Consider the following 17,172-nt stretch of genomic DNA (forward strand, 5'->3'; position numbering starts at 1 on the left):
CTAACATTAAAGCTATCATCCAATTCTGTACGCAAAATATTGATGATTTAGTTACAAGAAAGAAAGAATTGCAAGAACTTCATATTTCATTCCTGAGTTCAAAGTCAGAGTCACTTTCATATAATTTTATTCAAACGCTGATAGAATTTTTTGGCTAAATCAATTTTTTTTGTCCAGTTATGCTTTAGTTAGTTAGACAGTAAGCACTAGTTAGAATAACATCTGAAAATTTGGCTAGTTTTTTTTAAATATGCTATCTTAATTATATTTATCGATGTATCCAAAAGTAATAACCATATAAAAAAATTACAGTGAACTTGAGATGGTAATGTTTTAAAACACATCAACTGTTTACATAGCAACAATCAAATACATATTAATTACCAGATGCCAAATTCCTGTCACTGAACTTTGTAACATATTTGGTGACATACAATCCTACTTAGCTCACGAGTGATTTTTTTTCAAACTTTAGAGAATATTTTAAAAAAGGATTAAATACAGAAAAATATCTGAAACTAACTGCACATTTTTATTTCAATCTTCTAAGGCATGTTACCACATGTTGAGGCTATATGGGGAACATACATTTAACAATGGTCACACCTTATTGTGTATAGTTTTGATACAATAAGGTGTGACGTTCAAGTTTCTAAAGTGACAAAGTTTTTTCTGCCCAGTTTTTGGTTTACACTTTCTTTCACTAATCTCCCAAACGGGACACACGTACACAGTTAAGTTTTTGATAAAAATGAGTTGTCTCTGCCGTTCTCTTTAAAAGGTTTTTTAATCTTTTTTTTTATCACTGAATACTGAGAGCAAAATCAATGCACAGGGAACTTTGCAGTTCAGCTGTCATGGCATAAATCAATATTTTAAATGCACAACAGTGATTTTTCTTCCGTTGAAAGAAGGTCTTTGTGTCCTGAATTTCTTGTTCTATTAAAATACACAACTGTCTAGGCAAGAATACAAACTCTAATATTGACTTATAACTAGATTTTACTAGCTCAATAATGGTATAAAGAACAGTAATAGAACTGCTAATGTTTGACTTCTGTACTCTTCTCAACAATTATTCAAACTGTGTCTTATTGCATTAGGGAAATCATCTCTCACCCTCTTCAATTTGCATTCACAAAGGACTTGGTGTAACACTTTTAATGGCACACTAAAGCAGGGTAAAAGTAGTGAAGTATCCTGAGGAAAACATGAGCTTCTTATCAATTTTTTAATGAGAAAAGCCCTCTTTCCTCCTCCAAACAACTAATTTCAGACAAGGAAGTGATTTTCAAGTGCTGTATGTATCATTGTATTGCCTACTACAGCCTTCCATCATGCATATGATGATTTATGAGCTAGGTGAGGCCATCCAATACAGTTTTGCCACTGTATTCCTCTCCTTGCCTTGTCACCATGAACCTTTCATTCTGTGATTATGTCCCAGTTGCACAATGGCCTTTACAACACCCCTCCCAAATTCTTAACTACCCCTAAGCAAATTTCTCTGCTGTGACTGAACATCCTTTGGGCTTACTGTCTGACTGCATTAATGGCAGAGACAAACGGTAAGAATTAGATGAGTGGTGGCCCTCTATCTAGTATTTTCTAACTACTACAAGAACACAAAGGTAGGAGGCTAATGAAGACAGCTAGTCGTTACCCTGCAACCTGATCGCAGTCTATGAAGTTTGCACACTCTTTGTGATTCACTCTCTTTTGTTTACTGCTGCTGCTGCATTTGTTGACGTTTACTCTTAGGGCCACGCAGCGGTCTGAGAACCAACATCAAAAGGCGACCAGACCTGCACAGCGCGGGGAGGAGCGGGGACGAGGACAGTTAGACCTGCAGACTTACATGCCTGAAAAAGATTGAAGCATGCATCTGTCTCTTCTCTCTGAAGGCTCCAGTGCACATCTGCGTCACTTACAGCCTGGGAGGGGGCGGCTCGGAGGGAGGCGCTGAGGAAGCAGATGGAAAATTGTATAGTGAGGACTTTGACAGCTTCGCAGGCGGGGAGCGGGTGTCTCCCCCACCTCGTGATGCACATAAAAGCAGCTCCGCTTGCTCCCTTCGCCAGCTCCCGGGCTTTGCTTGCCCAGATAAGTGCAAGCAGGGGACTCCCCTGAGAGCCTGAGGGTGACTTTATTTTCCCCTTCTGCTCTGCCACTGAGCAATGCGAGGGGGAGGAAGAGCCCCCCGGCGTTATACCCTGGCGGCGGCTGAGCCAGCTCTCGACTTGTGTCTGTGAATCAGATTAGTGCTTCCTGAGCAGCCTCCCTCATCCCCTCTCCTTCGCAAGTCTCTCTCTCTTTCCTGAGCTCTGCCTCTGCCTCTCTCTCCCGCTTTGCCTTGCTCGCTCTCCAACTCGGTGCGCCTCTCCATTCTCCGTCCTCCCCGCGAGTGTCTCCCGCCCCGCACCACCGCTCTCGGCCGTGCCCAGCTGTGCTCGGAGAGGCTGGGGCTGCTGAGCCGACACTTTCCGCAGCAGCCGAGGGGCCATCGCCGCGCGCGCGCGGGGCTGAGCGCAGCACCTCCGCGGGCGCCCTCCTGCCTGGGCCATTTTGCAGTGTCAGGCTGCGCGTCGCGCCGCTCGTGCCTCCCCGGTTGCAGCCCCCTTCCCGCGCGGTGCTCTTAGCCCCTCTTTCTCTTCCACGCTTGCCCAGAGCAGCAGCAGCATGTCAGGCTCGGGCAGGAAGGACTTTGACGTGAAGCACATCTTGCGCCTTCGTTGGAAACTATTCAGCCACCCATCGGCGCCGGCCGGGCCAGTGGGGAGCGGCTGCTTGCAGCCGGACGGCAGCTTCGAGCACTGGGGGCCGAGCCAGAGCCGCCTTCTGAAGAACCAGGAGAGAGGCAGCAGCGCCTTCTGGAAGAAATCCTCTTCCTCCAGCCCGCTGAACGGGACCCTGCTGCCCGCCACCAGGCATGGGCTGGGCCAGCGGCCGTCGCCCAGGACCGTCTTCTACGTGGAGACCCTGGAGGAGGTGCGCGGCGGGCTGGAGCTTACCCGAGAGCAGGAGAAGTCGCTGGTGCTGCAGGAGATGAAGGAGGAGCCGGCGGACTGTTCGGACTGCAGCAGCCAAGCAACAGGTGAAGGATGTGGACACAGGTACAGTGACCCGCGCGGCGCCCCCCATCCGTGGCGGTGAGGTTAAGGGGAAGAGAGGATCTGAGGTTTGACGCTCCCCAGACTGTGTCCGTGTTCACGGCCAAGCCAGCCTCAACTTTGGAGGCTTCTTGTTGGTTGGTTTGTTGTGACCAACTTTAGCTGGGCTAGCAAGTGGGCCGTCCCGGCAGGAGGGAGCTCAGCTCCACAAGGCTCATCAGCCTGGGGACTTAGGTCATTGCTTTTGGGCCACCGGGATTGCACGGGGGAAAGGGGGAGTTGGCTTCTACAAAGTACTCTCGATCTTCCTCTAGCTCTTTACAGCCATGGGCAGGACATGACTGCTACCAGGCTCCCCCCCATAAATTGCTGGTGTCATGACTAGCTACTACACATCAGGGGGAAAAATGGTAACTTGAAAAAAAAGTTTACTAAAAATGTCACTATGGACATATTAAATGGAAAAGACTTAGTAAAAGCATCAAAAACCTAAAATTTGATAGAAAAAGATGACCTGAAGATGTGACACTTTTTTTTTTCAAATTTGTTACCTAAATTCTAAAAGATGTGGCTCAGCATTTTCTCTCTCCTCAAATCAATTTCCTTTACACTGCATTGGCAAGTTCAGAAACAATATAATATTTAGGACAATGAGAACCTAACTTTTTAAAATGGTGAACTGTCCAGCTCAAAGAGGAAAGGAGATACCTGAGAAACTACAAGTTCAGACAGCGAGAAAGGTGATTTCAGGCATGTGTTTTTCAGACCTCTCCCCCGCTCCCCCATTATTCAGTTATTTTTCTAACTTCTTAGGGTAAAAAGAAACGAAAAGTTAAATTAATAATATATTCATTAAAAAAGTGGAGGGTAATTTAGAGGGGACAAGACTTTTTGATGCAAGTGAAACTGAAGAGTAGATCCCTGAGGTCCATCAACACTGCATCAGTGTCTGTTTCCCCTGCATTACTCATTACATTAATAACTTTCATTGCATTTCTTTTGCTCTATAGTTATGTTTTCCTTAGTAAGTAAAATTTCAGTTTTATCTATAAAGGCAAGTCCTGGTACTCTATTTGCTGTATTGCAAATAAAACATATTTTTATTGTATAAGTTCTCTGGGATTCACATGATTGAAGATCAAACTTCATTTGACAGAAGCCACTCTAGAGTATGTAAAAGTTTTCACAGGGGGACCGAAAACATATTAAATCTATTTGAAAAAGGCTTTTAACATTTTTTATCAATTAGTGTAGCTCCTTTCACAGTAGCTACCTTGTTTAAAAAAATGTGGACCATCCAAGGCATGAGTTAGAGTACTTTGTTACTGGTGCTGAAATTTTATGTACTTTGGAGATTATTTTCAGAATTAGTTGGGTGTTTAACATAGAATTAAAGATATATATACATTGCAAATATTTGTAAGGAAAACCATCAGCAGTTCATAATAAAAGCATTTATAGTTCATATAAATTTTCTATGCACACATTTATTGTTGGGCACATCATTGATTTAAGGATCCTAACAGATGCTGCATATTGACCAAAGAAAAAAAAATACTTTCCAGCCGTTATCCGTGAGGATAGGTATGATAATTAGATATGTATTTTTTGACATGAGTTGTGTTTAATGAGTTATGTGTGTTCTTAGGTTTTCAGACTGCATTGGTTTAATGTTTTGGATTCATTGTTACTTCAGTAACGTACAGAGCCATCTATTATTGCTATTGTTTTGTGAAATTCATATATTAATTTTTGAGCAGTTAAAATGGTTGATGAAAAGAAAACAGTTTTATTGGTAAAAAAGAAAACAACCTCTTTTTCAAAAAGAAAAATGTATTGATTAAAATAGTTTTATAATATAGAGGATTTTTCCAGGATAATTCCAATTTAACTGTTTCAGTTTTCAATAGCATGATGTGAGGGTATAAAGTATTGAAATAATTGCTTTTCTGTGATAGAGCATCATCATCTTTATCCTTCTGACATGTGCTGTTCAGCACAGTGAGTTGAGTATATTTATACATTCAAAATAACTGACATTTCGTCTTACTGTTTAACACCTGATGACAGCTACCGTGTGCTGCCAACAATCTTCTCTATGCCCTGACCACTTTTGCTTTGCTTTCTATAGTAACTATCATTGCTGAAATGTAGTATCAACTTCACTGCTTGTTTACATCATTGTTTCTGTAAGATATATGATCTATGGTTCATTATTGAATGACAACCTAATTCTGTCTAAATCAATGGCACAAGTGCAAAGCTGCTAACCATATACCAGTGTATTCGGCCCACTGAGTATGAAATTGTTCGAGTCTTGCAGCTCTGGTTTCACATATTTTGATATGTGGTTTTAAGACTTCAAATGCTTTTGATTCTGGGAACTAAAACAGCAAACTTGTTTACTACAAAACTGGAAGTCCTGTAAGATTTCAGATTCCATCCATACATTGAAATTGTTGGTATACCTTTTGATATTATGATAAACTGAAGATAATAGAAGTTATTCCTAAAATGGTGTACTTTAGTATGATAATATACCTGTTTTATAGGAAATATAAATCCACAGTATATACAGAAAAATCCCTTCCGGAAAAGAAAGTAAATAATTTTTAATTTCTTTGATGAATGTTATCTTTTTCATAACAGCAATTTTAACACATATTTTCATATTTAAAATTTTAAATAAATATCTCATAAGCATGAACAAATTGTAGAATTTATTTTGCTGATGGGTGATGTGTTCTTAACATAAACACAATACGGAATAATGTGAGTTCCTTGTGCATGTAATCAAACACTGTAACAGGTATAGGAAGGCAGTGTTTTCATGGGAGGGCCTAAATGTATGATTCCAATTTCTATGAGTATGAATCTTATTCATGTCTTTTCTTAGGTTCTGATATGCATGCTCATGTCCAGGCCAGACAGTTATTGGAATTCCTGTCACTGTTCAGGGCAAGTGCAACTTTATTTCACCTCAGTGGTCCAGTAAGGGCACACAATCCCAGGCTTCCAGCTCCCCAGCTGTTGCCTTTCTTGGGTAGAGAGAGACCCACATCTTGGTCCCTTTTGACTGGGGTGTTTCTGGGATACTCAGTTCCCAGCTTTCACTATGTTATTTTCAGTAGAGACTGGTTGCCCAAGCACACCTGCTTGCTTTCACTTCAGAGATTGTTAATAGTGTGATGGCCCATGTTTATAGATGCCAAGCAGCTCTGTTTATGCAAGCCTATTTTATTTTTAAGGTAAAAGCAGTGTTCAGAAAACTGATTAAGAACAATAAAAGAACCTACATACATGCTAATAAGCTTACCAGTCATCACCCCAACTCTAACATGGGCTCTGGAAGGAGCAGGCCTTCAAAACTCCACACAAAGATTTTCTTCTGTGGTCACAAGTTCATAAGATTCGCAACTCAGAATTAGCATCCAGTGTTACGGATCTCAACAGGCCAAGTCCTTCCAACCCATCTCTATGGATTGGGACTCACCATGGACCAGGGATCCTGTCCATTTGCTGGATCAGGAAGAAGGCACTGACCCAGTTTAAAACCAGACTATTTATCAAAAAAATCCTTTCTTTGTATGTTGGTCCTTGCAGAATCCAGTTTGAACTAGTATATGTGTACCTTTCCAAGGGGTGGCTTCACAGGGTAGTTAATGAAGGAGTTACATTAGCATACACCTCCTACTAGAGAAGGTACATACAATTCTATAATAACACACACAAAAATTGCATTTTTAATACAATGGACCTCAATGATATTAAACCTAATTTCAGTAAGGATTAATTTAATTCAACACATTTTATCTTTATTCCATAAGGTTTGTCCAGGATATTACAGGCTTTTGTCAGTCTGTCACAATTCCCATCTATTGATGCAATAACTTTGTGCTGACAGCTTTTAACAACAGCACACCTTATAGGTGGAACATCCTTCCTTTGGTGATTCATGACTCTTGACACAGGCTCAGTATTTAGATCTGAGCTAACAATTTAGCTGTTTGTTCTTAATTACTTTAACTCTTAAGTTTGACTTTACTATTCTCTAAAATAGTGTGGAATACATTTTATGAAGAGTATTATACAAATGTCAGTTTAATTGTATCATAAAAGGCACATTTTGCTATGTCAAACTGATTTTGCAAAGAGCTATGTGGAGCAAATCCCACAAACATGTATGCACTTGCATAAAGTTATATTAACAGTGCCATTGATACCAACGACACTACTTGCACACATAAAGATCCTCATACACATCACTTTTTGCAGGATAAGGCATCATATCAGGTAGAGTACCCTCATAATTTTCTGCCTCTTTTATTGCTACTATTAAATACTTTAATGTAATTAAATAGTTAAAACCTGTGCATATATTGTGACAAAGTTCCTCCTCTACCTTGGTAGGTCCTGCGCTTATTGGCAGATTTGCTCACCTCAGTGATCTTCCCCACAGTCTGGGTCAACTCCTCCTGTGTCTGATCAGGAGTTGGGAGGTTTGGGGGGAACCCAGGCCCACCCTCTACTCGGGGTTCCAGCCCAGGGCACTGTGGATTGCAGCTGTCTGTAGTGCCTCTTGTAACAGCTGCATGACAGCTACAACTCCCTGGGCTACTTCCCCATGGCCTCCTCCAAACACCTTCTTTATCCTCACCACAGGACCTTCCTCCTGGTGTCTGATAACGCTTGTACTCCTTAGTCCTCCAGCAGCACACCCTCTCACTCTCAGCTCCTTGTTCCTCTTGCTCCCAGCTCCTCACACGCACTTCCTCTCCTCTGGCTCCCCCCTCCCTGACTGGAGTGAGCTCCTTTTTAAACCCAGGTGCCCTGATTAGCCTGCCTTGATTGGTTGCAGGTGTTCTAATCAGCCTGTCTGCCTTAATTGGTTCTAGCAGGTTCCTGATAACTCTAGTGCAGCCCCTGCTCTGGTCACTCAGGGAACAGAAAACTACTCATCCAGTGACCAGTATATTTGCCCTCTACCAGACTCCTGTACCCTACTGGCCTGGGTCTGTCACAATATATATTGCTAAAATAGTTGACAGCTGATTGTTTGATTTAGCTTAGATTTAAAGATTTGATAGGCAACCTAGAGATAACAACAGATAGAAAAAAATATCAGCTATACTTATTATTGACATACACAAAAACCTCATTAAAAGAACATAGTTAAGATTGCAAAGTCAACCACTTAGAATTTAGTATGTAACGTTGCCTGTGCAATCTTAATTCAGTTCTCATGGGCATATGTTTTATGATACAGTCTTTAATTGTATGTTCACATACTAGTTTTTCCTGCCTCATGCAGTGCACAAGATATGCAATTAATCAACAGTTATTCAATATTTTCTTTTATCCTCATTGTTCAATGTATGGCCCCAGACCTTACTTAAAGCAAAGTATTGAAACCCTGCTCTGAGAACAGAATTGTCAATTTCCTCACAGGATTATCTCTTGTTCCAGTCACTAGAGTATCTGACTGCTTCAAAAATATTAATTAATTTATCTTCATAACACCTCTGTGAGGTGAGGGTGTTATTACTTCTGTTTTACAAGTGGGGAACTGAGAAACAGAGAGATAAATGTCAAACATATTCGCTAATTTTGAGTGCAATTTGAGACTCCTAGGACATGATTTTGCAGAGCATTTAACCAGGGCTGGCTCTAGGTTTTTTGCTGCCCCAAGCAAAAGAATTTTTGGCTCCCCCCTCCCAAATTTTTTTTTGCTTTTACACATTTACACTTTGTAGTTTTGTTTTGACTGTTTAAAATAAAAAAAAATGAAAACAGAGAATTTGTAGTTAGTGAAACAAAACCATTTCCTACTAATGTAATTTTAACGTTTAATTTTAACAAACCCCTCCCGCCTGGCCAACTCTTACCTTGCTGTGGATCTGGCCTGAGGCAGATTCAGCTCCCGTCACCACTGCTCTCAGGGCCAGGGTTGGGGCTGCTGCTGGATCCCAGCCCTGCTCATCCTTGGTCTTCGCCTTGGCCCTGGAATGAGCTGGGCTCAGCCCAGGCTGTCGCTCTGCTCCTCTCTCCCCTCCCCTGGCAGGAGGTGGTGCAGAGGGGAGGAGGAGGCGGGCACAAGCCAAGGAGGAGTGGCCCGCCCGGACGTCATGTCCCTCCCGTGCTCTGCAGCCGGAGCAGGGACACGCTATCGGCTCCCGCCTGGGGGGTGGCCGCTGCCCGCGGGATAGCGGCGGGGACGAGCCGAGGAGGAGCGGCTCGTCCTCTGCAGCCGGGGTAGGGCCACACTACCGCCTCCCGCCGCTCTTCCACAGTCAGCGGCCACCACCCCCCAGGCAGAGCCGGTAACGCGGCCCTGCCCCGGCAGCAGAGGATGGGCCGCTCCTCAGCTTGTTCGCACCACTCTTCCGCGGTCGGCGGCCATCTTCACTCCCCAGGTGGGAGCCAGTAGCGCGGCCCTGCCCAGCTGCAGAGGACAGGCCGCTCCTCAGCTTGCAGCGGCGCAAACCAGGGCCGCCCAGAGGATTCAGGGGGCCTGGGGAAAAGCAATTTTGGGGGCCCCTTCCATAAAAAAAGTTGCCATACTGTAGAATACTGTATTCTCGTGGGGGCCCCTCTGGGGCCCGGAGAAAATTGCCACACTTCCCCCACCCCCCGGTGGCCCTGGGAAAAATAAACATTTAAAAACCTTCTGCATCTCAGCACAAACCCAGTTTTGAGAAAATTTCTTTTCAAGTCACCTTTACAAGGTATCACTGGTTCTCAGCATCAGCTAGTGCTAAAAGGCACTAAAGCTCATTAAAAAGGTTGTACAAATATTTTCCGTCAAAACTTTTTTTGGATTGAAAGCTAGGGGTTTTTAAAAAGCAGAAAAAAATCACCGACAATGTCTGCTTTCTTTCAAAATTTGTTGTGGTTTTTCTAATTGAAAAAGCTGAAATAAGTCTGCCAAAACCTGAACATGATTTGGGGTTTCAGAAGTGTATGGCCAAATATTTGCTGCTTGCTGTGTTTGATTGTTTAAAGAAACAATAATAAAATTCTGCTTAAAAAAAATCCAAAACTTTTGAATTTTAATGGAATTAGATGCCTTGCCTCCTTGATCTTCTCTGGCAAAAGCACACACAACAACAGACAAAGACTTTCCTCCCTCCAAGATTTGAAAGTATCTTGTCTCCTTATTGGTCCTGTTGATCAGGTGTCAGCTAGGTTATGTGATCTTCTTAACCCTTTACAGGCAAAAGAGGAATTAACCCTTAACTGTATGTTTATGACACACTCTAAAAGCTTATCAGATGTCACTGCTCAATCTGATGGGGGCCCTAGTAAGCCAAAGTTCTTCCAGCCCTTCTGGAAGGGTTGTGTTTTTGGTCAGAAGGACTTGTCTGCTTGCTGAATCAAAAGAAGGCCCGGAGTCAATTTAGATGTAGTCTTTTTATGCCAAACATCCTTTCTTAGTCAGTTGGTCTCTGGAAAACCTAGTTTGAACCGGTTTATGCAAGCGTCCACAGGCATGGTACCTCTCTGGAGGTCTTTACAACCTGAGTGATTCAGTTTAAATCACCATCCACTGCTTTTAGTTCCTGGACGAGCTGTGGTATCATTCCCTCTCACTCTCCTCCACTGCCCCAAGTTGCATACAGTCCCTGGCCCACAGTGATACATAAACCATTCATAAGCTTAATACAGTATGTATCCCCAGAGATACCGCACAAGGTGGCATCATATGTCATAACAACCAGTATGATATTAGTCTCTTTTGTAGCTGCATCATATTGTTGACATATTCACTTTGTGATTCACTATAATCCCCAGACCCTTTCCAGCAGTACTATTGCCTAGCTAGTTATTCCCAATTTTGTAGTTATGCATTTGATTTTTCATTCCTAAGTGTAGTACTTTGCACTTGTTTTTATTGAATTTCATCTGCTGATTTCAGACCAATCCTCTAATTTATCAAGGGCATTTCAAATTCTAGTCCTGTCCTCCAAAGTGCTTTCAACCCCTCCCAGCCTGGGGTCATCTGCAAATTGCATAAGTGAACTTTCGACTCCATTAGCCAGTTGATTTATGAAAATATTGAATAGTGCTGGACCCCTGTGGGACCTGCTGGACACATTTCCCCACTTTGAAAGTGTATCATTGATAACCATTCCTTGATTATTGTCCTTCAACCAGGTTTTCACCCACTATTTCACCTACCTGCACATGATTGAGCTGTAGAAGGCAGGCCAAGTACATAGTTGGCTAAAATAATGTAGAAATATCTTGTGGCTAATCTGAAGAGCAGAAATACACTATTCTTCTTCTTTTCCCAAGGAGTGACTCAGTTATAGGTCAGGAGGAGGAATGTGCTCATGCCATCCAGCAAAAGTAACAGTTTCAGCCAGATATCTAGGCACTGGGACAGAGGCTGGGTGAGAAGCTGAGAGTTAAGGTAAGCAAGCCATATTTAGCAGGTGCCCCCTATGACACTGAACTCAGGCCAGTGGGCCTTTCAGGCTAGGCATAAGGAGCATACAGAAATCTGTGCAGTTACAACTAAAGCTGGGTGATTTTTTTGTTCAATCAAGCGGGAGCCGGTAGCGCAGCCCTGCCCTGGCTGCAGAGGATGGGCCACTCCTCAGCTCGCAGCGGCGGAGACAAGCCGAGGAGGAGCAGCCTGTGCTCTGCAGCCGGGGAAGGGCTGTGCTACTGGCTCCTGCCTGAGGGGTCCGGGGTGGCCACTGCCTGCGGGAGAGCGGCGGAGACATGATCCCCACTAAGTCGGCTCCCTGCCCCACTGCACCCGGTGGCAGACCATGCTGGTTACCGCCCCCGGGCCGTCAGGATCCAGCCCTGGACACCGCTTCTCGTATGAGCTGGGGCCCGAGCCTTATGCCGCCCCCTATATTTTGCCACCCTAGGCACCTGTTGTTTAGCTGGTGCTTAGAGCTGCCCCTGCATTTAACATCATATATGAAAACACAGTTCCCATTAACTTCTGCTGCAGCTGTGAGTGCTCAGCACTTTTGCGAATCAGAGACAGTTGAGCACTCAGAAAATGAGAAATACATACCTAGTGAGCACCTATGAAAAGTTTGGTTTAAATGAGATGTCTGTCATCGCACAGGACGTCTGGACTAGATCTACAAAGGTCACTTAGACTCAGCACTGCATTGCACAGGCAACCTTAATTGTGGTTTTTCCTAACTTTGGAGCACTTGCCTTTGCAGCCATAATAATGTTCATTTAATATAGTTCTTTATGTATAATTTCCTGTTTTTCTTAAAAAAAAATCAAACTGAGAAAACAGAAATTCCATGATGTGGCTGTGATGGGTTGTCATCCCTGGGTGCAGTCTGGGAGCTGTTGGAACTGCTGTGCACTCTAACCATTTAGCTGAGTTGACCTATCTTAAACTGCTCTGCTGGGGACTCAGCCAGCCTCTCCAGCCCCTGTTATCATTCAACACGATAACAAGTGGTGCCACCCACCTAAATGAATTACCTGAGTGCTTAATCTAACCCACTCATAGATTAATAATAGAGCTCTAGCCAATTCTCCATCTTCCCAGCCTTGCACCCCTGCTAGAGTATAAACCAAGAGTTATACCACATGGATCTGTACAACGCAAGCTCATTAATACAGTTCACTTCCCCTGCAATGTGAGAAAGATATGGAACAAGCCTGTGTTACTCCTACTAAGATTTTCCCGTACACTTCACTCAAAATGCACTAGTTAAGATAACACATAAAACAAGATACAGAAAAATAGATTTTAGGTGATTATAAGTGATAACAAACAGATTAAAGCAAATTACCTAGCAAATAAACAAAAACACAAATTACCCTAATATACTAGATAGGATTTGAATTAGTAATATCTCATCCTGACAGATGATACATGCAGTCCACCAGTCCACAGGCTAGAAATTCCTTCAGCCTGGGACCAGGGCATCCTTCAGTTCAGTCTTTGTCCCTTGTGTGAGGAGTGAGGCCAAGAGATGATGTCATGCTCCAATCCAGAATGCATGCTGAATGTCCTTGACCAGTACCACATTTGCAAATACCAATAGTTCTATACATCCCAGAATGCTCCCTTTCAGTCCCTCTGCAGCAAGCCCTAATTGACTTGAATGCAGTGGATAACTTTGCTGACCTGGATGTGGCCTGGATCCTGCAGATTCCCCTAATGGCCAAGCCTGTTACAGAGCTAGGAGAGACAATTGATGGGTCCCCTCTGTGCTCTGAGTCAGTGGCCATGGGGTCTATGCTCCTAGAGATCACCATCTAAGGGCATCAAGAGATGCTGCAATTCTGTGACATTCTCTCCTCTCATTTTCCTCTGACCCTAGGTATTTCTTGAATGACTTTCTATAACCCTCTCATTCACTGGCATGAACTAAACATCAGCTTCTCTTCAGAATTCTACCAACAGTACTGCCTTATCCCAGGAAGCAGAGAATGCACTGCAGAGCACTAACAGTCACAAGCCAGGTACTTGGTCTGACAGACTTGACTTGCTGCCACTTCCACCCAAGTACCTTGACTTTGCTGGTGTATTCGAAAAAAGGGTGCAGACGTCCTATTCTTGCATAGGGATCATGACTACCCAATTAGATTGCAACTGGGAATAAAAATTCCATTCAGTCACATTTATGCCATGTCTGAACCAGTGGCATAGCCAGGTTCTAACATCAGGGGGAGCAAACACATAAAAAAAAGGCACCATCCGACATATCAAATTACTAATTACATTATTTTAAATTTGTTATACATATTTATTTGTACTTAAAAACACAAGACTGATCCAGCCACAGAATGGTTTGCACAGCCAGCGTTTCACAGGAGAACTTTAGATTATACTTAGATATAATTTAGATTCTAGAAAGTAAATGACAGAATACAGGAGTTTATAATTGTCACAGGTTTAAAAAATTACTGGCCATTTTTTCCAGTTACTAATTTCATATTAAAATCAATCAATGAAATGTACTTTATTTATAATAGATCATAATACTAAAGCCACCAAAAATGCATGACAAATACAAATTTTATGAGAATTGGTGAGCAGAGATCTCATAGCTCTTCGGGGTTGGACAAAGCAGTAATTTCCCTTGAAGTAAGTTTATTCATGGGTTTTTTTCAAAAACAAAAGACATCTGTATGACACAGGTTGGCAGTTTAACAATTTTGAAACATTGAGTACTGAAAGTTAGGGTTTTTAACCAATTTAAACTGTACACACACACACACACCTCTTCCTGCTATCCTATCACCAGTTCTGTTACTACAGGAACAAAATCTAAACATCCAGTAAAATAGCTAGTTCCACATTGTTCTTCAAACCTCAGATCAGAGAAATGCAGCTTTGCATTTGAGATACTATATGACTGTAGTACATTTTGCACTGCCTGCATCTACACTGACATCAGGATAGGAGAAGAGGACAAGACTGTCTCTAGCATATATGATTTAAAAAAAAAAAGGCGAGACACACCCACCCACTATCAATGCAACAAGAAGGAAGAACAGTAGCTGGAGCCAAGAAAGAAGATGCAATGAAACCCTCCTATACCCACAACTGATATCTGAAAAGCATCAGTCACCCTGCAGATCAAAGAAAGAAAGAGCAGCCAGTATTCAGACAGATAGGATCCTTATGACCTATGTAGGAGAAGTGCACTTTCTAAGTAAACTCTAGTTGTTTCCCTACAGAGTTTTCTTATGGACTTACTTGAAGCAAAAATTAAGATGAGGAGTCTGATTTAAATTATGTCATTTTTCAGTTTTAGTTAACTATGAAGCTATTACAACTACTTTTATTTTACTTCTGCCTTCATAAAAGGCTACAGAGTTATAACAGATAATTACAAAGACTAAAGTATATGCTTCAATATAATTAGGACCGGGCCACCCAAGATGAAAACTACACCAGGGAAGAGTCCTACAACTAGGTATTTGAGGCCAATCCCTTTATCAATGGAATCCTCAACCAAAATGTGAGGAAGGAGAAGAGTACACCCTCTAACTTTTGACAATAATTCAAGGTCAGCCAGCCACCAAGAAGACCAGTACCATTCATATTCTGGTATCAGAGGGGTAGCCGTATTAGTCTGGATCTGTTAAAGCAGCAAAGAGTCCTGTGGCACCTTATAGACTAACAGATGTATTGGAGCCTGAGCTTTTGTGTATGAATACCCTGCATCCGACAAAGTGGGTATTCACCCACGAAAGCTCATGCTCCAATACGTCCGTCTGTTATCTATAAGGTGCCACAGGACTCTTTGCTGCTCATTCATATTCTGGTTTTGGATAAAACACCTGATCTTGCCTACATCATAGAAACCTTCCTCCTTCAAGCCTACACCCCAAGACATGCTTTAGCAATAAAGTAACCATTAAACAAGTTCTGAATCAGTAGTCTTTCTTCCCAATTTAGTTTTAACAAAAAAAAGCTGCAACATAAGTAGCTATGAGAGATGACAGTGCAACTACTATGTATCTGTGGGGGAAAAGTGTGCTAGTATTGTCCTGGATATACTGGTCTGTTAAGTGTTATTGCTTTAAATATGCTAATGCAAACACTGTAATAGAGTATTAATGTCCCAGTGTACTGTAGCTTGTTTTAATTTATAGTAATACTAGAAGTGGTGCATGTGAAAAGTGTCTTAAAAGCTGACACTACAGCAGTGATATTCCCAAGCCAGCATTTGTAGGGCTGGGGGTGGGGAAGGGGAGTGCATCTAGGTATAAGTAACATCTCTCACACCAAACAGGAACTTTTTCACAGTTCATTGCAATTTGGAAGTGTGATTATTATACCTTGTCTTACAAACACTAAACACCATTACATATCCACAAGGTCAGTAATTTCCCTCCCCATATATACAGAGGGTGGACAAAAGGAAGTATCCCCATGATTTGGGAATTACACTGGAAAAGGGAGGTGTAATTTCATGCTTGTGTAGACATACCCATGCTAGTGTTGATCAAACTAGTGTGCTAAAAATAGAAACGGAGCCACAGTGGTACAAGAGGCTAGCCATCTTGAGCTGGAGGATTCTGAAGGGCTTGGGGTCTAGCAGTATTGTGACATCAGAGAGCAAGAGCCACAGCCCTTTGGATAGGAAGGGATTGGTGCAGAACCCAAGGCTTTGCCAGACACTCAAGGTGGAAGAGGTCTGTGCAAGGCCCCAGCATGCCCTCCCTCATCAGCAGGTAGAAGCCACACCCTCTCCTCCCGCCCAACTCTGTGCTCCTCCAAGGAGACCTCCAGTAGGAACAGGGGAGACCAGACTGTTTCTAAAGGTAACAAATGTAGACAAAAAATAAAGGCCCAAAAGGCTTTTTAAAACATCTTGAGGCAGCAGAAAGGACCCAGCCCTTCCCTTCCCACCCCTCCCAGGCACTGCATGTTGCGGGTGGGGGAGGCAGCTTGAAAACATTTAAAAAAACACCTTCAAAACTAAAGCCAACCTATCAAGAGTCCAGGCTGCAGACAGCACCCAGCACAGTGCAACTCAGTGATGCCCTCAGTGGGCAACTCTGCAGCAGTCAGAGAAGAGAGCTGAAGCTGGAAAAAGCAAGATGCAGAATGACAGAGTACCCAGGACACAGGCTCTGTGGATGGTAGCAGGTCCCAGCTGGGAAGGTGGCAGGGCGGTGGTAAGAACAGAAACAAGGTCTGGAGAGCAGCATCTTTCCTGAAATCTCCTATTCCCCTGCAAAGCTGGGCTTCCTCTGTCTAAGGGAGGAAGGGCTCCATCAGGGGAACTCCTTTCATTACATGAACTCAGCAGTGTCTGCTGGGCCCTAGGCTGGGAGGAACAGGGGATGGTGCTGCTAAGGGGTGGCACTGCTGTGGCAGTGACAAACGGGGGCTCTCAGCCCTTATCCTGCCCCCGCCCCTCAGGATCACACAGCCTGGTAAAAGCAAGAAGGTAAATAAAAAAGGTGCTACACAAAAGCTGTACATAGGTTCCTACCCATGTGGCCAGCACATACTGAGCAGAGCCCAGCTGGTGCTATAGGCCAGGGGTTCTCAAATGGGGTGTCAGGACTCCTCAGGAGGTCACAAGGTTACTATATGGTGGAGGGGGTC

General features: G+C 43.1%; 1 protein-coding gene across 2 annotated transcripts in view; it reads left to right on the top strand.

Moving 5' to 3' along the window:
- The first annotated feature begins 2,679 nt into the window (after positions 1 to 2,679).
- The window catches only part of KLHL1 (kelch like family member 1), a 479,287-nt gene continuing 464,794 nt past the window's right edge, over positions 2,680 to 17,172 (top strand). For both annotated transcript variants that reach the window (XM_075061554.1, XM_075061555.1), the window contains exon 1: positions 2,680 to 3,113. In XM_075061554.1, the coding sequence (XP_074917655.1) occupies positions 2,680 to 3,113 (434 nt within the window). The remainder of the gene's footprint in view (positions 3,114 to 17,172) is intronic.

Source organism: Chelonoidis abingdonii, chromosome 1 (genome assembly GCF_003597395.2).
Source record: "Chelonoidis abingdonii isolate Lonesome George chromosome 1, CheloAbing_2.0, whole genome shotgun sequence".
Taxonomy (NCBI): domain Eukaryota; kingdom Metazoa; phylum Chordata; order Testudines; family Testudinidae; genus Chelonoidis; species Chelonoidis abingdonii.